Source organism: Dipodomys merriami, unplaced genomic scaffold (assembly GCF_024711535.1).
Source record: "Dipodomys merriami isolate MVZ:Mamm:240054 unplaced genomic scaffold, mDipMer1.0.p SCAF_33, whole genome shotgun sequence".
NCBI classification, from domain to species: Eukaryota; Metazoa; Chordata; class Mammalia; order Rodentia; family Heteromyidae; genus Dipodomys; species Dipodomys merriami.
Window position 1 is genome coordinate 6,434,672 of NW_027204826.1, and position 24,876 is coordinate 6,459,547.

Here is a 24,876-nt window from a genome sequence, read left to right on the forward strand (position 1 = left end):
GGTGCCAAGCAGAACGCCTGCTTTCCCTGTCCGTCCCGGCAGCCGGGCCTTGGTGGGCCATTCCGTTCGCGTCACGCCGTCCTGGCCCCGCCCCTGGGCCCGCCTCCTTCCCGCCCTCACCCAATCACCGCTTCTCCTAAGCCGTTTCGCCAATCCCGTTTCGGAAGCGCCTACACACGCTGAGCTCCCTGAGGAATCCGCATTGTAAGTTAAGTGCTGCCCTGGACTTAGATCCTGATCGTTTGGTGGATAAATGCCACGTCGAGAAATGAGAAAATTTCTCCTTTCCGTGGCCAGCCCTCCCAGCAGGGGTCTAGTTAAAGAAAAACAAAACAAAAAACAACCCGGAACTCAGTAGTGGGGAGTGCCGGGAGGGGGGCGTGGCCTGCGGCGCTCCGTACTGCGCGTGCGCCCCAGGCCGGCCTCTTGCGTCAGGACGGCCTCTTGCGTCACTCGGCCGCGCCCAGGTACTCCTCAGCAGCTGCCGCCAGTTGCCCGCGGTGGCGGCGCGGGAGCCGGAGGTCTTCGTAGATTTCTCCGGGCGCTCCCATGGAGCAGGCGGCGAGGACGGCAGCGGCTCCGGATGCCCGCACTTCCCCTCGGACGGCGACGAAGGCGGTGGCGGCGCGGACGCTGGAGGAAGCGGCCTGTTCGGGGGTGTGAGCTGAGGCGCCCGGGGTCGGCCTGTCCTGCGGACGGGGTGAGGTGCTACTTCCGTCCCTGCAGCGCCTCCGGCCGACCTGTAGGCCCGCGGCCCAGCGGAGGGCGACCTGCTTCCCCACCTGTTCCTTAGTAACCTTCCGTGGGGTGGGTCACGTTGCCGCGCCATTCACCCCTCGTGGGCTCCGTCCGGGCCGCGTGTTCTCCCAAGTTCTCCGCAGTTGTTGTCTGTGGCTTGGTGAGTTTTACACGGTAGCCTGCCGTAACGTGTTCAACATGTCCGTGAGCTTTTCTAATACGGAGACTCAATGTACTTTTAAGGGATTTGTTTGTTTATGCCTCTTGAATCCTTTTCCACAATGCCAGTTCATTTTATACAGGACTACATCTTAAGTTCTTTTTCTAGAAACTCTCGATAAATCACATGTCCTTTCAGTGAGCTTTCTTAGGACTCCCCACCTTTTCTGAGTATTAAGAGGAAATGAGAGAATAGATTTTTTTTTTCCCTTGCGTAAGTCGTGTGTGAGGCTCGATTATGAATGGGTTTGGTGTTACTTGAGAAAATCAAATGGGTATAGAGGTTGTTAACTATGTTTTCAAGAACTTTATTCATTTATTTTGCTTATATTTTGTTGTTGTTGTTTTTCTTTCCAGGGTGGACCTACTCAGCCAACCCTGTACATCTTAAATGGGAATAAAGAGTAGCATTTCTAAGGAAATGAAAGTGAACAAATCATCTCTTCTTTTCAAAAGAGAGACCGTGTTGAATGTACATGTAAGCTAACATTTGCTTTATAACTGTTGTTAATTAATCAGGGTTGTTGATTATGTTTTTAGTACTTATAAGTATAGATTTAATAATAGCCAAAAGTTTGAGAAAACAAGATTGGCATAGATAACTGAAAACAATTTAGAAGACTGAGAACTAAGTTTTAGAAGTGAATGTGGTAGCACACTTCTGCAATCCCAGCCCTTGTAAGAGTCTTTAAGGTTTTTTTTGTTTTTGTTTTTAGTTGTTTTTGTTTTTTAATTTTAAGTTCTTAGTTGTAGAATCTTTGAGGATAGGGAAATTTGATCATCTTTAGAATTCCCAAATCCTGACTGTTCATGAGTATCACCTGGAAGCTGTGTGCTTAGGCTCTTGAGAGGCAGATTGGGTAGGTTATCAACTAGAGATTGTCATGTTTGGTTTGGAAACCTGGTTGGAATGAAGTATAGTATAGTCTTTCATTGCTTGTTTTTCTTTTTCTTTTTGTGGTGGTACTGGGGTTTGAACTCAGGGACTGCTTGCTAGACAGGCTTTCTGCCACTTGAGCCATGTCCCATACCTGTTTTTACTTTACTTGTTTGGATAGGTTTGCTGTGTGGGGCCAGTCTTAGACTTCAATTTTTCTACCTACGCCTCCCATCTTGCTGGGATCACAGGCATATGCCATCATACCTACCTTATTTTGTTGAGATGGAGATCGTGCCTAACTTCTTTACTTTGACCAAACTGTGATCATCCCAATCTCTTACATTCTGTTCATGCTGGAATTTCAGGTGTGAGTCACCTTGCTTGGCTTTTTTTTTTTTCAGTGACTAGGATTGAACACAGATTTTCACATCTGGTGAGCAAAGTGTTTTACCACTGAACCACATTCTCAGCCCTGAAATTAGGAAGTTTTCGTTGTTAACATCTCTCTGTCTGCCTCTGTCTCATATCTAATCCTTTTTTTTTTTTTTTTTTTTTTTTGCTGGTCCTGGGGCTTGAACTCAGGACCTGTGCCCCGTCCCTGAGCCTCTCTGTGTAAGGCTAATAATGCTCTACCACTTGAACTACAGAGCCACTTCCAGCTTTTTCTGAGTAATTTATTTTCCAGCCCTGCCCGGGCTGGAAATGGCGATCCTCAGATCTCAGCCTCCTAAATAACTAACATTACAGGTGTGACATGCACCTGGCTGTGGCTAATCCTTAAGAATAAAAAATGTCTGTATCATAGGTTCTCCCAGCTGTAGTTGAGAATGGGAGCAGAACATTACCAGGTATGGGGTAATGAAGCAACCCATTCAGTGCATTCACATTGATGTTTTATTTTCAAACTGCATATCCAAATAAGTTGTTTTTTTTTTTTTTTTTTTTTTTTAGTTTAGTGACTGAATTCTGCCTTAGAATTTGAAAGACAAAATTTATGTAGTATGTTACTCCCCTCAAGTGCCACTTACATATGTTAGTGTATTTTTTATGAATGAACAAACAAAAAATAATCGTAGTTCCAGAAAGCCTTATAAATCAAATTTGAGACCTTAAATAAGTGCCTTTGGGGGGGGGGGGGAAACAACCACAAAAACTCATCAAGTAATTGTCTTTAAGGAACTTATGGAGTTTATCTTTGAAGATGGAACAGTAATTGAAAGTTAACTTTATATGACTGAATAAAAACAGAGAAGAGGGCTGGGAAGGTGGCTCAGTGGTAAAGTGCTTGCCTTGCATGCATGAGGCCCTGGGTTTGATTCCTCAACACCACATAAGCAGAAGAAGCTGGAAGTCGTGCTGTGGCTCAAGTAGTAGAATGCTAGCCTAAGCTGAAGAGCTGAGGGACAGTGCCCAGGCCTAGAGTTCAGGCTCCACGACTGGCGGAAAGAAAAAAAAAGGAAAGAAGACAAATTACAGTGAGCTAGGCTTATTAGAGATGTCTGTAGCACTGCCTGACGTGTGGCCTGACTTTGAGCCAACGGCAAACCTCAGGGAGTTGAGGATGAGGGAATGAGCCACAATCTGTTATAAAAAGAGAGGAGAGGGTTGTGGTGTAATGGATGTCAGGCTACTGGGTTGGAAAATGATGTGGGCTGGAGAAAAGTGGCCTGGCTGTGAAGATTTTCCAGAGTCAATACATCCATGACTGATAAAACTGGTCCAAAACCAGTCTCTTCGTTTGAAATTTTTTATGTTGCATAAGTAAAGATAAAAGGAAAGGGCTGGGAGGTGGCTCAGTGGAAGAGCGCTTGCCTTGCATGCATGAGGCCCTGGGTTCGATTGCTCAGCACTACATAAGCAGGAAAAAAAAAGCCGGAAGTGGCACTATGGCTTAGGTGATAGAGCACTAGCCTTGAGCTGAAGAGCTGAGTCCAGGCCCAGAGTTCAGGCCCACGACCAGACCCCCCCCCAAAAAAAAAAAAAAAAAAAGATAAAAGGAAAGGGAAAAGTAGATATTTAAATACTGTATGAAATGTTAATTGTGGAGACATTAATATATAATCAATGGTAAAAGAAGGAACACTGAATCTTTATTGATCTTAGGATGAAATGAAGAAAATTCTATTATGTGCATTGTTTTCGTGTTGGTTGGGGAGGGATTCTTGCCTGAGGACACTGCACTGGGCAGGTGAGATGGACAGCAGTTTCTTGTTCCTAGCCCAGGAGAGGGAAGTTGTTGTGAACTATGCTGAGCTTCTTGGGGACTTTGCTCTGAATGGATGCTCTAGTGGCTCTGTGGTAGTGGGAGTACCTTTCAGTTTCTGAGGAAAATGTGGTTGATTGCTTTGATATTCTTTGGGCTGGCTGGGGAAGTGAAGCCTACTATATAAAGATAAATGGAACTCTGACATTGTCTGGTTGCCTTGATAAGGAGATGTTACGAAAGATCAAGGGGAAGAAAGGAAAGAAGACAGACCTCAGTAGGTCAGAGCAGGATTTAATCATCACTACAGAGGGGCACTAAGTAGTAGGGAACAGAGTTGGAGATAGAGGACTGAGGAGTACAGTGGCTTTAGGGTTTAAATACAGTCGGGCATGAGAATTTTGGGTTTGAAATGTCTTTGTAGTTGTAGCAGAAGGTCCTGTTTTGGATTTATGGTGTCTTGGCAGCTGTAGCAGATGGTGAACTGAAGTTTTGCTGAGAATAATTTAAGGATAGGAGATTTCTAGGAAGGGCCCCCAGGTGAGAATGGTCTGTGGCCCAGGAGCAACATTGAGTTAAGATTATCAAGGCAGCTTCTCATCAAGAGGCTTGTTTGGCTTTCGGTTCGGAAGTAGAATGGGGAGGGAATTTATTGTGAGGCAGTTGCAAACTATCAAGGCTTTAACCAATGTCAGGGCAAGGTATAATGTCGGTCCTTTAATTAGCTTATAATAGAACAGTGTTATCATTGCTATTCTACCACTTATGTTTACACTATTCCAGTCTTACCCTCTGGGTCACTCAGGTTTTTGTTTTTTGTTTTTAAGATAGGATTTCATTTTGTAGCTACTCTTGATCTCAATACTCCTGCCTCAGTCTCCAGAGTTCTGGGACAGTCTCGTGTTAGTCTTCCAGAGTGCTACCATGCATGTTTCACATATTACAGATTTTATGCTATATATAACTTGCTTTTAGTGTAAATGAACAGTAGTTGGCAAATATTACTGTTATCTGTACATTTGGTATTTGAAATTCAAGATTTTATAAGTTAAGTCTGAATTTGTAAAGTGTTGTACTAGGATTAGAATTATAGATAAAACTCACTCATAAAAAACTCACTTATTTCTGGGGCATCAACTTTGTAGAAGATTAAGTTCCATTTTACTGATTTTGGAATATTTAGTCTATAGAACTGATTTATTCATGCCTTCAGTAGCATGATTTTTTTTTTTTTTTTTTGCCGGTCCTAGATCTTGAACTCAGGGCCTAGGCACTGTCCTTGAGCCTGTCTGTGCTCAAGGTTAGCACTCTACCACTTGTGCCAGTGCCACTTCCAGCTTTTTCTGTGTATGTAGTGCTAAGGAATCAAACCCAGGGCTTCATGCATGCTAGGCAAACACTTAACCACATTCCCAGCCCCAGTAGCATGATTTTTTAGCCACTGAACTTTAAAAAACTTACAGTGAAGCTGGGTGATGGTGACTTACACTTATAATCATGGCTGCTCAAGAGGCTGAGACTTAGAGGATTATGGTTTGAACCAAGTCCAGGAAGAAGAGTCTGTGAGGCTTCAACTCCTTTTAACTAGTAAAGTGCTAGACTGCAGACATGGCTCAAGTGGTAGAATACCAACCCTGAGCAAGAAAGCTGAGCGAGAGCCTCATGCTCGTGAGTTCAAGCTCTGGTATTAGCACAAAGACCAAAACAAACGAACTCCATAACTTAAAATGAGAGATAGAACTGTCAAGTAGTCATTTCCTCAGTAGAACTTACATAGTAATTAAGAACATTGCCTCAGGAAGGTAATGATGAAAGTATGATGATATTTTTAACATCTTTTGATCTTTTTTATTTTTGTATGCTTGGAACTTTTTTGTATGCTTGAGGCTCAAGCCTTTACATCAGATGATCTGCAAGGATGCTTTCAGTAAAGTGAAATGACTCTTGATAATTAGAATATACCTGTCAAGAGGGTTGAAGGGTCTGAGTAGAGTTTTTTAACTATAATTTTCCCAGGCTCTACAACCAAGGTTCTTACATTTTTTGCTTGGATCTTGTATTATTTCCTAGTTGTTGTTTTGTTTGTTTGTGTCGATTGTGGGGCTTGAACTCAAGGCCTGGGTGCTGTCCCTGAGCTCTTCAGCTCAAGGTGAACACTCTACCACTTGAGCCACAGCACCACTTCAGATTTTCTGGTGGTTATTGGAGATAAGAGTCTCACAGACTTCTTGCCTGGGCTGGGTTTGAACCACGATCTTCAGATCTCAGCCTCCTGAGTAGCTAGGATTACAGGTGTGAGTCACCAGTGCCTGGCTTTTCCTAGTTTATTTTTATAACTTGTTATAATTCTCTAGTTTATAGGCTGTAAAATGCTGGCCACATTTTAGGATGCTAATGTAAATAATGAAGTGGTTTTCTGTGTATTAATGGACACTAAAGCATAGGCAACTATTTTTCAGGGATAGTTATCAATCATCCAAATTGTGCTAGAAAACAAATTATTAAGACTTTTTTTTTTTTTTTTTTTTTTTGCCAGCCCTGATGCTTGGACTCTGGGCTGGGTCACTGTCTCTGAGCTCCTTGTTGCTCAAGGCTAGTGCTCTGCCACATGAGCTACAATGCCACTTCTGGGTTTTGGGGTGATTATTTGGAGATAAGGGTCTCAGATTTTCCTTCCCTAGGCTGGCTTTGAACCTTGGTCCTCTCTAATCTCAGCCTCCTTAGTAGCTAAGATTACAGGCATGAGCCACTAGTGCCCAGTAAGAATTTTTTTTGAGACTGTCAGATAACTAGGTGTAGGCTGAAAAAATGAGTAATATGCAGGATGTCTAGGAACTTACACTTTTATGAGGAAAGCTGGCTCATAAACACAGGTAATCTAATCATGTAGGGTGTGGCAGTTGCAGTTTAAGCACACTTCTTGTTTTTTTGGTTATAATTCTCATTATATATAGCTATGGCTACCTTTTTTTTTTTTTTTTTTTTTTAATATTTTTTGGGTCCGGTCGTGGGGCCTGAACTCTGGGCCTGGGCGCTGTCCCTCAGCTCTTCAGCTCAAGGCTAGCACTCTACCACTTGAGCCACAGCACCACTTCCGGCTTTTTTCTTTTTTTGCTTATGTAGTGCTGAGGAATCGAACCCAGGGCTTCATGCATGCAAGAGGCAATTGCTCTACCACTAAGCCACCTTTCCAGCCCTGGTTACCTAATTTTTTAATTTTTTAATTTTTATTTTTTGTCTTGCCTTTTTTGGTACTGGGGATTAAACTCAGGAAATTGCACTTGCTAGGCAAACAGTTTGCCACTGAGCTACCTCCTAGCCCTTTTCTTTTCTCTTTTTTCTTTTTTTAATTGTCCTCACTCTGCCTGCATGTGTTTTCATATCTGCAATTAATTGATACAGTTAGGAAGGGCATGCTGAAGTTCAGCTGTGGCTTGAGATGACCAGTGTTTGGCCCATAAAAAGGCTGGCACTTTAGATTATTTTGTTTTTCTTTTCTTATAGTGTCTGTTGTGGTTGTGACTCATCCAGGGTCAAATACCAGCTAAAGGCAGGACAGAGTCGCTGAATTCCCCACCTTATGTCGTCATCTTGCCTTAGGAGCTGCACATGTGCAGTCCTACATGTAGGACTAGAGACACTTGACCAAATCCCTTGAGAGAAAAAGTAGTTCTGGAAAGATTTCAAGACTGCTTCTCATGCATGTTAAACTGATTCTTGGAAAATACAGCCCATTTCTGACCTAGGTTTCTTGTCTTCTTCCCATGTTGCGGTGTGGTCCTAGATTCTTGCTTTTGGGCACTTGCTTGTGTTCTTTCCTCATATCCCTACTACTCCTCAGCATGGAAGAATATGTTTTAAACCTTTACTGTAGACATTAGAAGTTCCCTATGTAGCCTATGTAGTCACAGCTTTTCATTGTGGTTCCTGTTTTCTACATGCAAGTTATTGTTTTAAAACATACCATATGGATTTTTTTGGTAGGGCTTCATACTTGATAGACAGGTGCTTGAGCCATGCCTCTGTCCGGAGTGGGTTTTTTTAATTTAATTTTTTGATAGTTGCTCCATCTTATACATAGTAGGCAAGTGTTCACTGAGATACATGCTCAACCCCATTAACTTTAGAAACTTTGTTAGCCATCTAGGTGACATATAGGAATGATCTTTTTTGTAGATCAGCTAAAATAATTTTGTTTTATGCATTTCTTTCTTTTGTAATCTGTGTTGCTCACATGCGAGCAAAAGTGTGAGAGGTTTCTATAGATCCATACTTAACAACGGGCACTTTGCTAAAGTTGTTTCCCAGTGACCTGAGCAAACCTAGTTGTGTGTATGCGTGTGTGTATGCATGCATGCATATGCCAGTCCTGGGGCTTGAACTCAGGGCCTGGACATTGCCCCTGAGTTTTTTTGCTCAAGGATAGCACTCTATCACTAATTCACACCTTCACTTTCAGCTTTTTGGTGGTTTATTAGAGATAAGAATTTCACACACTTTATGTCCAGGCTAGCTTCTAACTGGGATCTTCAGATCATAGCATCCTAAGTAGCTAAGAGTATAGGCATGAGCCTACTGGCTCCCACCTAACACCTTATGCTTTTTCTGGAGTTATAGTAACTTATTGTTATAAAGCTGTATTTATTACTGAATGTTAATTAGTACTTCTCTTTGGTCTTTTTGTCTGTCTCCCTGCTGAAGACTAAAAGTCATTACTTTTAGTGTATATGTTGTGTGGTGCTAGAGATCAAATTCAGGGTTTTCTGCATGTTAGGCAAGCACTCTTATCACTACATTGCTGGCCAAAAATAAGCATATTCTTGTTTTGGCTCAAATGCTCCGTATAATACTTGCCACAAACAACATATACCTAATAAATACTGTTGAAATAGAAAAAGGAATTTCAGAGCTGAGCTTGGTGTTATATATCTGTAATCCCACCACTTAGGAAGCTGAGGTAAGAATACTATTAAGTTCAAAGCCAGCCCGGGCTCCCTAGCAACACCTTATCTCCAAAATTAATCAGCTGATAAAAATTGATTGATCGATAGGTAGTAATTGTGAGGACAGGAAGTTGAATTGGGTTGTTTAAAGGCTAGAGTCTTATAACTTAAACTAAGGAAAATCTGGCTAGATAATGAGGATCCTGACTGAACTTCAGGTTAGTTATAAGATTTGGTAGTTAAATTATAGGATTAAAAATCCCAAGGTGTGCTAAAAAGTTTGGCTTGACAGGTGTAAGCAATCATAGCCCTGGTTTCTTAGTATGATTTCTATTCTTTGCACTCCATATTTATCAACAGAGTTCATGAGTTGGCCTGTTTGGGGGAAAAGTATACAATGTGGTAAACCTATGCTTTCTGTATTAAGCCTACCTCAGTCTTCCTATTTACCTAAATTCAACAGTACCATATCCCATACACTAGCAGACATATTTACTGAAATCATCTTTTGCTCACAAAATGATTGTTTTCATTAATTATTTTAAGTTCTTACTTAGTTTTAATTGTGACAGTGTTGGGTTTCAGCTCAGAGCCTCACATTTGTTAGTCAGGTGATGACCCATGTTCCTAACTACTTTTGCTTTAATTATTTTTTTAAGAAAAATTTTGCTCTTATGCTTAGGCCAGCCTCCTATTTATGCTTCTTATGTATTTGGGATGACAGGTGTACCACTATGCTCAGCTGTTTATTTAGATAGGAGCTCTTGAAGTTTTAAATACTGGAAGCTGGCCTAGAACAGAGCCTTCTGCTCTTAGCCTTCTGCATGGTTGGGATGTTAGACATGTACAGTCATGCCCAGCTGTTGGTCAAGATAGGGGTCTTTCATACTTTTTGCCCAGGAAGACCTCTACGTTTGTGCCTTCTGATCTATACCTCCTGAGTAGCTAAGGTTATAGGCATGAGCCACCAGTGCCCAGCTATTCTTCTTTATGAGAAAGGAAATGTGAAGTAAAAATTTGAATTTGTGTCATGTCATGATTGTTATATGAAAATCCCATTGTATTTTGTGTTTAGATTTGAAGACTGCATCATCCTGCCTCTAGTACCAGCAGTTTCTGTATTCTCTGATCAATGTGATTCACAGGAAGTTCTTAAGTAACAAACGAAATGAGCCCGGGTCGTGGAAAATATGACTTTTATATTGGTCTGGGATTGGCTATGACCTCCAGCATTTTCATTGGAGGAAGTTTCATTTTGAAAAAGAAAGGCCTTTTGCGACTTGCCAGAAAAGGTTCCATGAGAGCAGGTAGGTTTTGCCCTATATGATTCGAAATGACATCATTGTGTGCTTACATACTGTAGAAGGACATGTCTTCGCTCCTCATAAGTGTATTTGAACCCTTCTGTTCAAGAGTTCTAAGTGATGGTCAAATATCAACTTTATAATAAGAAAAATAAAGTTATCAAAATCAATTGATTGTCCATTCCTATGTTTATTATTAAAGTAGAGTTGGGGAACAAATGCTAAATTAACATCCAGACTCAATTTTAGTATATCTACAGAGAAGGAAATAGTGACGATAAACAGAATTAGAGTCATACTGAAGGCTGGGATATTTTGTCCATGACAGTAGAACTTCTGGATTTTACTGAAGATATTTTCCTTTATGATCTCAAACTGACAGGAGTAAAAGAGCTTCTCTGGCTTGAAGAGTACGCAGTCATTGAGTCTAATATCTACCCCAGAAATTGCTGCCATGTCACAAGACCCACTCATTGTTCTAAACGCTGCGCTGCCCCCATGTGGGGCATCCTTAACAGTTCTCAGGTCAAATGTAAATCTTTATGGTTCTGCATTCTAGATCTGATTGGACCTCATGAGTAGACCTGTTTTAGCAGTAAAAATTAGGACTTTGTCTCACTTTCTGGTGCCAGCTCTATGGCTATTCCTAATTTAGTAGTGTTAAAATGTGAGACAGTGGACTCTTGTCTGGTGTTTAGTGGATAAGAGTTTAGTGGGTTTAGTGGATAGAGGAAGAAATCTTAACATGTCTTCTTTTCCCCCAGTCCCTCATCCATGGTACTACAGCATGTCTCATCCACAGAGGAGGTGCTTGTGAAGGACTCATTCATCTTGGCTCTCAAGATAGTGACTTCAGTTCAGATTGCTTCTTGCTGTAGTTTGGTTAAGAGGAAAGCCAAGGAGAAAGCAGGATTTGTGGCAGCCCTAGTCTAAAAGTAATTCTTACTTGTTTTTAGGACCATTGTCTCCTAAGTGGGGCTGCACATGCATAGCTTATCCCTTTGCAGAGTAATTTATTTGAAGTTACTGGCTTATTTTCTTTATCAAAGCTGAATTCATAGAACAAAATAGAGGATGAGTTAAACATAAGGATTTAGTTCTTTCATCCAAGAATATGGTACAAACCAAAACAATCAATCTCTTTTTTGTTAGTCGTGGGGCCTGAACTCTGGGCCTGGGCGCTGTCCCTCAGCTCTTCAGCTCCTAGTGCTCTACCACTTGAGTCACAGCACCACTTCCAGCTTTTTCTGCTTATGTGGTACTGAGGAATCTAACCCAGGGCCTCATGTATGCAAGGCAAGCACTCTACCACTGAGCCACCTTCCCAGCCCCTCCAAAACATTTTTTAAGATTATTATGATTCTCAATTTTCTAAGGTAATCATAAAAAACGTTATCTATGGAATCCTTTATATATAATCATGCAGAAACCTTTAAAGTATTTACAAGCAACAGATGAGACACTGAAAAAAATCTGTAATATTTGTCATAACTTAAAACGAAGACTGATAATTTTCCAGAGAAGTGAAATATTTCTTTATTCACAGGTCAAGGTGGACATGCATATCTTAAAGAGTGGTTATGGTGGGCTGGACTACTGTCAAGTACGTATAGAGAACATTTCAAGAAAATGTTATAGCTGTATGTGTAAATATTTGCATATGCCATTACAGCCTTATAATACTAGCAAATTTTAAAACTTCAATCTTTAATAAGTAAATATTTACCTATAAAAATATGTCAGCAGTTTTTAGTAGCTTGACAAGACTGTTGTTTTTTCTTTATTTTTCAAATCCTTTCTCTATTAGTTCTCATTCCAAATTGGAAGGAAGGTATTTGATTGATTAGATGGCCATGCTTGTTTTGATAACTACCTTTATAAAGGTATGTGAAAGCCAGGCATGGTGGCTAGAATCTGTAATCCTAGTTACCTAGGCATTGGAGATCTGGAGTTCCTCATTGAAACTAGACAGGGCAAAAAGAAAACACCAAAAAGACACCATTTCAACCAGTGCCTGGGAACCATGGCATGTGTCTGTTACCTCCAATGTGAGGGTAGTACAGTGGCTGGATGCAGTAGCATGTGTGTGTCAACCCCAGTAATATGGAGGAAATAGAAGGGCATACTAGGCATAAATTTACCTTGAAAATAACATAAAAAGGTGCTGAAGGTGTGGTTCAAGTGGTAGAGTTACCTGATAAGCAGTTCCTAAGTTCAGCCTCCTAAATTGCCAACAAAAAAGGATATGTGAAAAAACTTGTCCTTAGAACCCTGAAATGTTACTAATCAACAGCTGTTTATTGTCAGGTAGTGTTTTGGATGCTGAAGATAGATTAGAGACATAAAAGCAACTCTTTTGTACAGCTAAAGATAATAAAAATATTTAAAACCACATTTAAAAAATCCTCCCCTCAAAACCCCTGCCATATGAAGCTTACATTCTAGGTGACAAACAGTAAGCAAGATAAATAAGTTAAAAAGGATGTGTGGGAATGGATTGGGCGGAGGGGTGGGGGTGGGGGAGGGGGCTTTGTAGGTCACATAAAACTTTTATGTTAGATAGGAAGTCATTGGAGACATTACAAAAGAGTGGTGTGATCTGACTAAGGATTTTATTTTGGGGAAAGAGGATGCTTCTGGGATTTAATCTTTTTTTTTTTTTAAGAATTTTATAGGGATTTTTGCTTATTTATTTATTTATTTTTTGGGTCCAGTCGTGGGGCCTGAACTCTGGGCCTTGGTACTGTCCCTCAGCTCTTCAGCTCAAGGCTGGCACTCTACCACTTGAGCCACAGTGCCACTTCTGGCTTTTTTCTTTCTTTCTTTTTTTTTTTTTCTTGTTTTGTTTTTTTTGGGGGGTCCGGTTGTGGGGCCTGAACTCTGGGCCTGGGTGCTGTCCCTCAGCTCTTCAGCTCAAGGCTAGCGCTCTACCACTTGAGCCACAGTGCCACTTCCGGCTTTTTTTCTTATGTGGTGCTGAGGAATCGAACCCAGGGCCTCGAGCATGCAAGGCAAGTGCTCTACCGCTGAGCCAACTTCCCAGCCCCTGGCTTTTTTCTTTTTGCTTATGTGGTGCTGAGGAATACGAACCCAGGGCCTCGAGGATGCAAGGCAAGCGCTCTACCACTGAGCCACCTTCCCAGCCCCTGGGATTTAATCTTGTGGCCTTGTGTTTGCCTAATACTCTTACCACTTGAACCATGCTTCCAGTCCTTTTTGCTTTAGTGAGGCTTTTGTAACAGCCGAGATCTCCAGCAGGACTCAGGAAGGTCCTGTGTGCTATGGCCTTGTCTGCCTCTGTTTTCCTGGCCATATCTCTTTACTGGGCCTAATGGAACCGCTCTGCTACCTTTGGTGTTCAGACATTGCCAAATATTTGCACCCAGGGTCTTAGTATTGCTGTTTCCATAGCTTGCCACACTTCATTTCAGACTGTCCAGGTTTCCTAATCCCAGAGATCCTTCTCAGTGTTGGATGTAGTCCCTTCCTTGTTAGCATTTTGTTGACAATGGGACCATGTGTTTTCTTTTGTTTGCCCTCACTGAAATGTAGTTGCATGAGAGTATTGTCACTGTTTTTGTCCTTCCTGTATTTTCTGTTCCTAGAATCTGGCATATTGTATAAGTTGGACTTTAAAAAGGAGCAGCCATTTGAAAAATCACTAGAGAGAAGTGCCTTTGTGTTAGTGTTGGCTTCTCTTAGTTGATTTGTGTTTGTTGTCCTTAAAAATAAATGCCAACTTAAATCTTTTTTTTAATGTAAACATAAAACTAGAGCTTTGCAATTAAGTTAAAGATATGTGTTGTTTCCAGATGACTTGGATTCTGAATGTTGGTAATTTCAAAACCAGAACTCTTAGAACTATAGGAAAGAATATGGTTGAAATAATATGTAAGTCATTGCATGTACATTTTAATCTGAAAGTGTTTTTGTTGTCCATCTCTTAAGTGGGAGCGGGTGAGGTGGCCAACTTTGCTGCATATGCATTTGCACCAGCCACACTAGTGACTCCGCTAGGAGCTCTCAGCGTCCTTGTAAGGTAAGAATGTGGCTTCATCTGTAAATAGTATTTTAGTAAGTGAAATATTGCTTGCCACATTTCTTTGGTGTATATTTGAGCACCCTTGAGGACTTTTGTTTTTAATACTATGTGGTAATTTGTTTTTTCAGTCACCCTCTGTGTATAGGGAAAGCTGCTGACAAATGGGCAAAATGAGTTTATACTTTGACCTGTATTCAGAGCCAGCATTAGTGATTCAAGTTTGTAAAACTCAAAAGTTGCCCTTGTCCAACATTTATCATGCAGTGCATTTGGACTTTGATAGCTCATGGTTGGTGATAAATAGATTTCTATACCTGCTACAGAAAGTTGTTGACTGATAGGAGCTTATGTGCCTCTGAAGACTGACCTAAGGTTAAGCTAACCATTGAAGTTTGGATTTTGATTACTATTCCGATTGTTGGTTATAGGTAGATATTTTTATTCTCACCCACAAGAAACTGTGTAAAATAGACAAATTAATAATTAAATGTCCCATTGCCCTTCATTCTTATCTCTGTAAATAACATAAAATAATTATGAGCAGATGATATACACTTGAATGTCCATATAAATAGAAAGTACCACCACTAGGAATAAGATTGAGCAAATTTGAGACCCTGCTTTGGATATAGATTTTTTATTTATTTATTTATTTTATTTATTTATTTTTTTTGGTCGGCCGTGGGGCTTGAACTCTGGGCCTGGGTGCTGTCCTTCAGCTCTTCAGCTCAAGGCGAGCGCTCTACCACTTGAGCTACAGCGCCACTTCCTGGATATAGATTTTTTTAATGAGGACCTGAGTTGCACAAACTAGATTTTTACTTTGTAAATTTCTCATAGATTTCTTGTTGCTTGGGAGGTCATTTTGAGAATTGTTCCTGAACTCTTAGGTGACTACAGGATAGATGGGTCGGAGCAGAGACGACAGATGCAGAATGGCGGTAGAGATGACACGTGCCAGCGCAAGTGAGGAGTTGAGCAAAACCAGTCTCTGAGTCCTTGATACATATAGTTTTATGATTCAGTGTATATTTTCTTTGGCTGAAAGCCAGAATCTTTAAGAGCTCAGTGTTTTAGTGAGTTCAGTAATATAAGTTGTGAGTTTGTTAATTTTTAAAATGAGAACAGTAAAAAAAATAAAATGAAAGCAGTAGCTGATTATTTTTAAATTCTCAACCCTTTTCTCCCTTCTCATTTTAGTGCCATTCTTTCTTCGTATTTTCTAAATGAAAGACTTAATCTTCATGGGAAAATTGGGTGTTTGCTAAGCATTTTGGGATCTACAGTAATGGTCATCCATGCTCCAAAAGAAGAAGAGATTGAGACCTTGAATGAAATGTCACATAAGTTGGGTGATCCTGGTAAGAAGAAAGAAAAGCTTCATTTGTTGTATATGTACACATAAAGAGACCCAAGTTTCCTACATAGCTTATGTAGTCTTTGCTTGCTTTTTTTTTTTTTTTCCCCCCAATGTTGAGACTTGAACTCTAGGCCTCAGTTTTTTAGTTCATGACTAGCACTCTACCACTTGAGTCATACCTCCTGTTCTGTTTTTTTGGTGATTAATTAGTTTAGAGTCTCACAGACTTTCTGCCCTGGCTGGCTTTGAACTGTGATCCTTAGATCTCAGCCTCGTGAGTAGCTAGGGGATTACAGATGTGAGCCACTGGCACACAGCAGATTCTTAAAGTCTTTATTATTATTTTTAATGGTACTAGTGCTTCAACTCCTGACCTAGTGTTTGCTAGGCAAGTGTTCCACCACTTGAGCCACAGCCTCAGACCGTTTATAAGCAGACATTGTTTTTTGGATAGGGCCTTGTGTTTTTGCATGGGGTTAGCCTCATACTGTGATCCTTCTACCCATCCTTCTATATAAAAGGCCTTCTAGGCCCATACCACCACACTTAGCATGTTGGTTTAGAAGAGGGTCTTGGCTGTGTTTTTGTTAAGGCTGGACTTGAAAGATCTCTGCCTCTTGAGTAGCTGAGAGTATAGGTGTGGTCAACTACCACTGACAGTATCAAGATTCTTTGTAGGCCTGTTTCCATGATCCGTTGTTTTTTAATTTTGTTTTTTAGGCATTTAAACTTTGTCATTTGGCAGTTTTGTTGGAATGAAAACATAAGATACTGATTCTAAGTGGTATTTTGGTTTTTTTCATAGTACTGGTGTTAAACTAAGAGCTCCATATTTGCAAGGCAGGTATTCTACCACTTGAGCCATGCCTTCAACCATTTTCACTTTAGTTATTTTTCTATTAGAGTCTTGCTAACTCTTTGCCCAGGTTGGCTTTGAACTGTAATCCTTGCCTAACCCTGAGTGGTTTTTTTCTTCAGAGAGAACTGAAATTTCTTCTGACAGGCACATAAGAGAACAGCAGGTCATCTTCACCTTGACGATATTAAGCTTCTTTGGATCTGGTTTGGTTCCAGTTTACCTTTATTCCTGTTCATTGCCTCTGGCTCTCAGCTGATAACTTTCAGTATCAACTTGGGCCTCTCACTTGGGATCTGTGAGCTCTCGTCCACTCCGTATCAGAAGATGCTGAAATCTGCTCAGCCCTGTGGCCACCTGTGATCTTGGCTCTGCAGCTTCTGTGTTCACAAATGCTGTACGGAGAGATTTGGAGTCACTACTCTAGTTTTCTTTTGGGGATCTTGGTCTACTAAGGCTCACCTGCTGAGCCACCCCACCTAGTCCTTTGAAATGTCCATTAGTCTTTATGCCCGTGCCTTCTCTTGCAGGGGCAGTTGTCCTGAGATGAGTGTTGAGCTGTTATTCTCTTTTCTTCAAATTTTGGCCCCCTTAAGAGTTGGATGCTTTGATTGTTCTTTACTACCCTTAAATAAAGATTTAATATTAGTTTGTTATGGGAGCTTTCTGTTTTGTTTTTATAATTTATACATTCTTTAAAGTTGTTTTAGGGTTCGTGGTTAGCCTGGTATTTATTGTCTCAGGCTGTTAATGGTAGTTTTTTGTTTTTTGTTTTTTTTTGAGGATGGTAGTTGATACATTTTGAACTTACCCTCTGTTTACTGGAGGGAGTTCAGGCTCTTTTTCTTTTTGTTTGGGCTTTTCTAGGTGTTCTTTGACTTTCTGATTTTTAAAAAGTCTAAGTAGCCAGGCACGGGTGGCTTGTACCTATAATCCTATCTACTCAGGAGGCTGAGATCTCAAGTCAGTGTTCAAAACCTAGCCCAGACCAGAAAGTCCATGAGACTCTTAGCTCCAGTTAACCAAAAAAAGACTGGAGTTGGGGAGGTGTGGCTCAAGTGGTAGAGTGCTAGCCTTGAGCAGTAGCTCAGGGACACAACACAGGACCTGAGTTCAAACCCTAGGACTGATACAATCAGGGTGGTCAGATTTCCATCAAAAATCTTCCACTTTCTTACAGGGGCACAGAAATCCTGTGAATGAATTGGGGAGGAGGGGCTTAACATCTGCACATACATACCTTGCTCTGTTGCGCCTCATAGTTTTTATTAGAACATTGATTGTACAGTGGGGTTACATTGTATTTCAATGCAGATGTATAATGTACATACATATTGTGTACTTTAATCAAATTGAGCTTACTATTAGCCTTTCTTACTTTTTCCTCTCTGATTATATTAACTACCTACCCACCACCGTCTCCTTTCACCTTTTTCCTGTTGGCTTCCATACCAAACAGTGCCCCCTTAACACTCAGGTCATGTTTCCTATCCTTTTACTTTTTATTTTCCAGAGCTGAGGAACGAACTCAGGGCCTTGCACTTGCCAGGCAAGTGCTCTTCCACTGAGCTAAATCCCCAACTCCATGTTTTCTTTTAGTTAGACATTTCTCATATTTCTCTCTTTGAGCTTGCTAGCCCTTATTTTAGTGTAATACTTACATGATCACCTGGTCCTCAGTCTGCTTATAGACAGCACTGTCTCAGGAGGGAAAGTGGCCCATATCTGCACAATTGGGAAAGAGTCAGGGATCTCCTTGCATCTTGAATGGACTTGTATCAAGGCTCTGTGTTCAGTTTTGTTTCTTCCCTGCTTCATAGCATTTTATCAGTAAAAATATTCCATGCTGTTGAATTTGATTGCTGCTGATACAGGGGTCAGCTTTCTTGGATCTTGTATATCATTTATGAGTTAGCGTCTGCTTTCTGACAGGCATCAGAAACATTGTCCTCCTACAAAATATTGTTGCTATCATCTCCTTTCTTGTTTCTCTATATTTGCTTCTTTATAGTGAAGTTTGAGGAAGGGACAGTCTCATTTTCATGATTTTTCTCATCTTAAAATACAAGTGTTTATATGTGCTGTGGGCAGTTGATTACAAATGCTGAGAAGAGCGCATGCCTATGTGATGCACATTAGCTATTAAGTTGGCTTCAGTTCTCCAATCATCTAAAACTCCAGCATTAACTGTCATTCTGTTGCTTGTCCTTAAATATTAAATTTGATCATAACTCCTCTGCACATATAAATCATTGAACACTAAAAACACATGGTGATTTCTCTTCAGCTAGCTCAGAACCTGTTCTGATTGCCTGTCCCCTTTCCTTCCAGGTAGGCACATTTAGGTAGGCAGATGAGGCTACTTAAAAAATACCAATGGTTAGCTGAGTGCTAGTGGCTCACTCCTGTAATCCTCGGTACTCAGGAGGCTCAGATCTGAGAATCATGGTTTGAAGCCAGTCTGGGCTGAAAAGTCCCCATGAGACTCATCTGCAATTAACCACTAGAAAACCAGAAGTGGCGCTGTAGCTCAAAGTGGTAGAGCACTCATCTTGAGCAAAAGAGCTCTGGGACAGCATCCAGGTCCTGAGTTCAAGCCCCACAACTGACAGACCATACCTTTTTTTTCTTTCCTACCAAATTTGTTTTCAGTTCTCTTCTGTTTCAGAACATTTGATTAACTACATCTTTTCTTTGCCCTTTCTAGGTTTTGTGGTCTTTGCAACTCTTGTGGTCATTGTGTCCTTGATACTAATCTTTGTGGTGGGACCTCGCCATGGACAAACAAACATCCTCGTGTACATCACAATCTGCTCTGTGATTGGAGCATTTTCCGTCTCCTGTGTGAAGGGCCTGGGCATCGCTATCAAAGAGCTGTTGGCTTCGAAGCCAGTGTTGCGGCATCCCCTGGCCTGGATCCTGCTGCTGAGCCTTGTGGTCTGTGTGAGCACACAGATTAATTATTTAAACCGAGCTCTGGACATATTCAACACGTCTATCGTGACTCCCATCTATTATGTATTCTTTACAACTTCAGTTTTAACTTGTTCAGCTATTCTTTTTAAAGAGTGGCAACACATGCCTGTTGATGATATCATTGGGACTTTGAGTGGCTTCCTCACTATCATTGTGGGGATATTCTTGTTGCATGCCTTTAAGGACGTCAGCTTTAGTCTTGCAAGTCTGCCTGTGTCTTTTCGAAAAGATGAAAAAGCAGTGAATGGCAATCTCTCTAGTATGTATGAAGTTCTTAATAATAATGAAGAAAGCTTACCCTGTGGAGTTGAACAACACACAGCTGAAAATATCTCCCGGAGAAATGGAAATCTATCAGCTTTTTAAGAAAGATACGATTAAAAGGTTAATCTAGAATTCTGTTATAAAGTGAATTTGAGTATCAGAATGTGTCTGAAAAAGCATTGTCTTCAGTGCTTCTCTAAAGACAATCTTTTTAAAAGTTTCATTAATTTGGACCAAGAAATTACTTTTCTTATATTTAAAAATGGTAGTTTAAATGAGGTCACTTAAGATGACCCCAGTTCATGGCTGATTTCTATTAATATTGTATTATGTAGAGGTATTTTACATTTTGATTCTTTCTCCAAAATCTAAATGCACTAATACAGTTTTAAGTCTATAAAAATGCTTTATTTTTTCATTGGTGATGAAAGTCTGAAATGTGTATTTGTCACCCAGCCTATCAGTCCCTGACCATACATGACTTTTTGTTGTGCGAAAGAAAATTATCCCAATACATTATCCTCTGGTTTACCTTACCTATCAGATTGACTCCTGTTTGGTGAATTACTTTAATTTTGAAATATAAGGCCAAGGGAATCTTCACTTTACCATTGAAGAAAACTTGTTAGCAAAGGGATAGGAACCCAATCAAGGTCAAATTTGTGGTGTGCCGGCAATGTCTGGTTTCCTGTGTGTTGCATCTGATGGGCTTCTTCAGGAAGCTCTCCCCTTGTTCATTGAGTATACCCTCCATGTTCAGGGCCGAATCCCACTGTGGCCTTTATTCATTGGTTGATGCCTGGAATTACCATTTTTCATCAACTTTTATACTTTCATAATGAGGTAATATTATATTGCAGACCTTTTAACAACACTGGGAAATGAAATCAGAAGACCAGTGTACTTGTTAGCTCATAAAAAGACAATGAAACGAAGTCCGGGTACTTAGAACAGACTTCAGTGTTGATGATATATTATCTTTGTACCAAATATTTGAGGTGTATTTTTTTTTACTGTTATGTTTTTGTCCTTTAGGAAGTGTTTATGAAAAATTTGTGGAAAATTTCAAATCCAAACGCATAAAGACAGGACAATAAACAGCATAATAAGCTGTTTCACATCCACTTAGTTAATAGTTGGTTATTATAAAAAGTATTGGTAATATATCTTCCAGTCACCATCACCCTTCTAGATCAGAAGCTCAGACCTGTCATGTCTAAGGCTGCATGGTGGCCTATCAGGACTGAGCCCGCCCAGTCTCCTGTGGCAGCAATGCTCATACCCCATACAGCTCTCCAGGAGCCTCCATTGGGGCAGACCAACTTCTATAAATGAAACAAATCCCTTTTCTACAGCTTTGGTTTCTGGTGGTACTCCAAGAATCTATTACATCTTTTTAAAGCCGCTATCTGCTCTATTTCCCCCCACTATATTGAGGATAAAACAGGGTCTTAGGTATGCAAGGTCCGTCCTCTACCACTAGGCTCCCCCACGTTCCCCCATGCAACTTTTAATACCATGGGTGTATCTTTACATTTCCATAGATACATTGTATATCTGTCATACTGTATGTCTTGCCTTGCTCGTAAAAATGGAATTCTCACCTGAGTATCTTCATTGAGAATGCATAGGTTGATATTAACATTTTGTAGCACTTGAAATAATGTATATAATTACTTTAATTGGCCTATCATTAAGTCTTAGGAAGCTTGTAAAAATAGTAACTTTTTTATTCTATCCTTCATAGAGTGGACACAAATACCACTCTCAAATCTGTAGGAGAATTGAGCACCGAACCCAAGATTTTGAGGTAAGTTTTCATAAATACTTGTTACAAAGATCATGTAACAATAATTGTACAACAGAATAGTTCTTGTACTTCTCTACCATGCTTGAAGGGACTTTGGTATTCTCCATCGTGGATTTTACGTTTTTGAGATGTGGGCTCATTATATGTTGCCTAGGTTGGCCTTGAATCCCTGTGTACAAGCTTCTATTAGCTTCTCATGTAGCTGTGAACACAGGTGTGTGCCACACACCAAGCTTTCCATTCTTAACCATTTTTAATCTATTTTTCATGTCTTAGTAGTAGATAAAAAAAAACCTAGTATCTTAACCAAGTGCTGAGATCTGAGGATCTCAATTCAAAGTCTGTGAGACTCTTCCAGCAAAAAGCTAGAAATGGAGATGGGGTGGCTCAAGTGGTAAATCCTTGAGCAAGAAAGCTTAGGGCGCTGCTGTCCCGAGTTCAAGCCCTACTACCATCACAGACACACAAAAGCAGAATCCTTCCTCTGGACAAAGGTTCACCATTTCCTTCATTCTCCACTTAGTCACTTAAAAAAAAAAAAAGTGAGGCTGTGGCTCACTTTAGCACAAAACCTAAAGCTGAAGGACAGTGCAAAGGCCCTGAGTTATTACCACCAAAAAATAAAAATCTGGTACGTGTCTTCTGACAGAGCTTATGAACTAACTCGAGCCACAGAAGACTGAGCAACCCAGCAGCATGGAAGGAAATCTGAGGGTATTAGAAATAGCACCCAACTTTCCCTTAGTCCTATTGTGCAGCACCCCCTTATCTAGACTAATATTTTCCCATACTGGCCTCTAGGTCCCAGAGGCCATGGTGTAGAGGTACTTAATATGCCTCCTTCATGTCCAGAACAGAGCGGTCAACAGCTGTGTGTCTGATTGGCCTGGCTTTCCTTTCATCCCTGTTGAAACCTAAGTATAAAGTTAAACATATGTGCCAGTAGTAGTAGTTAAACATACGTGCCAGTAGTCATATTTTAAAGATGTCAAGATTTTGACCTGAACTTGGTCTGTGAGCCTGGATGGAAAAGATACCACCCACTGCTCAGGCCTATCAGGACAGGTTGTGGTGAATGAATGAGCAGAGAGGTTTCATTAGTTTTATTTCTCTAATCAATAAGTCATACCTTACAAATGAACATTTTATTATAACCGAGTTTAGTGAAAGCAGGGGAAATAAGTTCATTATGATGTTTTGAAACACTGACACAAAAGAGGGACAAGGACAGTGACTTAGAAAAAAGACCGAAAGACCATCGAATAATCTAAACAAAAACTAAGTAGTTTAACAGTAATTGATACAGGAGTTTAATACAATTAGTTGGTATTAAGTTAATACAATTAGTTGGTATTAAGTTTCTTTAAGGGGTGAATGAACTCAGCAGCATATATAACATGGCTAGCTGCTTAGAAAATAGGAAAAATTAATTTTATAAGAACATGATGGCATTGATCAGCAGCCAGTGTTTTCAGACTTCCTAATTACCAAAAGCATATACAATTATAGTCTAGAAAAATAAGTCAATTTTATAAAAGCTTTTAGGTCAAAAAGCACCTCCTTGAACAGGTACAGAGATACTGAAAAATAGTCCCTAAAAATTTCCACCCAATGGTTTATGGAAAGATAAACATGCCATCAGAATCACTGAATGCTGTGGGCTTGGTCCCGTCTGTGTCCTCAGCTGCTGGCCAGAGACTGATGGATGGGCGGCTGGAAGCAGCGCACGTGCTCTACTGGAGTGCTCTCACCATCCCCCGACTTCAAGTATTTGTCCAGGATGGTGATAATCTCATCATTAAGAATCTGGAACTTGCGGATCCTCTCCACCATCTTTTTCAAAGGCTACAGAATATAGATCATGGCATTTTACTATTCACACTTATACAAATCTTCACATATAAAAAAGGTCAGGATTTTCTTATTTTCTTGGGTCATGATAGCAAACTACTCATATGCAGTACCAACTTTTAAATGACATTGGAACAATGAACGTATTTTCCAGTTAAAATATTTCTCTGTTCATTTTACAGTGGTCAGTGGATTTGTAAAACTTAGCATATTCATTCAACAATCAGCTATTCGAAAATTATGTAGCTGGGCACCAGTGGCTCCTGCCTATAATCCTAGCTACTCAAGAGGCTGAGATATGAGGATTGTGGTTCAAAGCCAGCCCAGGTAGGAAAGCACATGAGATTCTCATCTCCAATTAACCAGCAAAAAGTCGAAAATTGAACTGTAGTTCAAGGCAGAGCACTTGCCTTGAACAAAAGAGCTCAAGACAGCTCCCAAACCCCAAGTTCAAGCCCTAAGACCAGCACACATACACAAAAATTATGTGCCAAATGCTGGGACTGGGGCTGGGAAGGTGGCTCAGTGGTAGAGCACTTGCCTTGCATGCCTGAGGCCCTGGGTTCGATTCCTCAGCACCACATAAGCAAAAAGAAAAAAGCCGGAAGTGGCGCTGTGGTTCAAGTGATAGAGCGCTAGCCTTGAGCTGAAGAGCTGAGGGACAGCGCCCAGGCCCAGAGTTCAGGCCCACGACTGGACCCCCCTCCCCCCCCCCCCAAAAAAAAAAAAGCTGGGACTATAAACATGAAAACAATAGGAAGCAGTAGGAAGAGGCAGCACACTGGAAAAAGATAAGCCCTAGAATTCCAGATTGTCAATATTACAAACTGTGTCTTGGCAGCTTCCTGCTGTCACACACATATAGATACAGCAGACAGTATGTTTAGGCAGACCTTCCTATGATCTTTCTCACACACACAGGAGATAAAGCAGACAGTATGTTTTGGCAAGCCCTGTGTCTGTCTCTCTCCCAGACACTCACTGCCCACATAGGAGCTACAGCATACCATTAAGTTTTGGCAATCTCTGTCTCTCACTTAGAAAGCATGAATGCTTGTGCCCACAGAGGCAGATACCACAGCTGCTTCCCGGACACATGGCAGCAGCACTAGGATGAGGCGGCACCCTAGGCTATAAGCAAATTGGACTACATGTTGGAGACTCCGTCAGAAGCTGAGATTGTTCTTTCAGATAAAGTGGTCCCAGGTTGGAAATAGCCAAGAGGAGAAGCCAAATGCAAATCTTGGAAGGAAAACCAAGTTCAATAAAAGCTTGCAAATAAAAATCCAACACAAGAAAACAGTTTTAAATAATCCCCAACATACTAGAAGTGAGATGGAGAAATTTCAAGAACCCAACTGAACTTGCTTTGTGACTATAAAAAGATTACAGGCCAAGGAAATGGAGATGTGGGAACTAGATTGCTCCCC

General features: G+C 40.7%; 2 protein-coding genes across 5 annotated transcripts in view; one reads left to right on the top strand and one right to left on the bottom strand.

The window, feature by feature from the left end:
• The first annotated feature begins 440 nt into the window (after nucleotides 1-440).
• Nucleotides 441-23,360, top strand: Nipa2 (NIPA magnesium transporter 2). Of its 3 annotated transcripts, XR_011376534.1 has the most exons (9): nucleotides 441-700; nucleotides 1,315-1,435; nucleotides 10,059-10,290; nucleotides 11,834-11,890; nucleotides 14,236-14,326; nucleotides 15,530-15,690; nucleotides 19,253-19,905; nucleotides 21,533-21,595; nucleotides 23,280-23,360. XR_011376534.1 is itself a non-coding variant. In XM_070043036.1 (7 exons), the coding sequence occupies exons 3-7, from the start codon at nucleotides 10,152-10,154 to the stop codon at nucleotides 19,885-19,887; spliced, it is 1,083 nt and encodes a 360-aa protein (XP_069899137.1). In that variant the 5' UTR covers nucleotides 441-700; nucleotides 1,315-1,435; nucleotides 10,059-10,151; the 3' UTR covers nucleotides 19,888-20,321. The 3 variants fall into 3 exon arrangements, 2 of the variants coding, with proteins under 2 accessions (XP_069899137.1, XP_069899139.1); XM_070043036.1 differs by lacking the exons at nucleotides 21,533-21,595; nucleotides 23,280-23,360 and having other exon boundaries at nucleotides 19,253-20,321; XM_070043038.1 differs by lacking the exons at nucleotides 441-700; nucleotides 21,533-21,595; nucleotides 23,280-23,360 and adding an exon at nucleotides 757-898 and having other exon boundaries at nucleotides 19,253-20,321.
• Cyfip1 (cytoplasmic FMR1 interacting protein 1) overlaps nucleotides 22,684-24,876 on the bottom strand; it is a 62,942-nt gene continuing 60,749 nt past the window's right edge. For both annotated transcript variants that reach the window (XM_070043034.1, XM_070043035.1), the window contains exon 31: nucleotides 22,684-23,440. In XM_070043034.1, coding sequence (XP_069899135.1) covers nucleotides 23,276-23,440 — 165 coding nt within the window. In that variant the 3' untranslated portion in view covers nucleotides 22,684-23,275. The remainder of the gene's footprint in view (nucleotides 23,441-24,876) is intronic.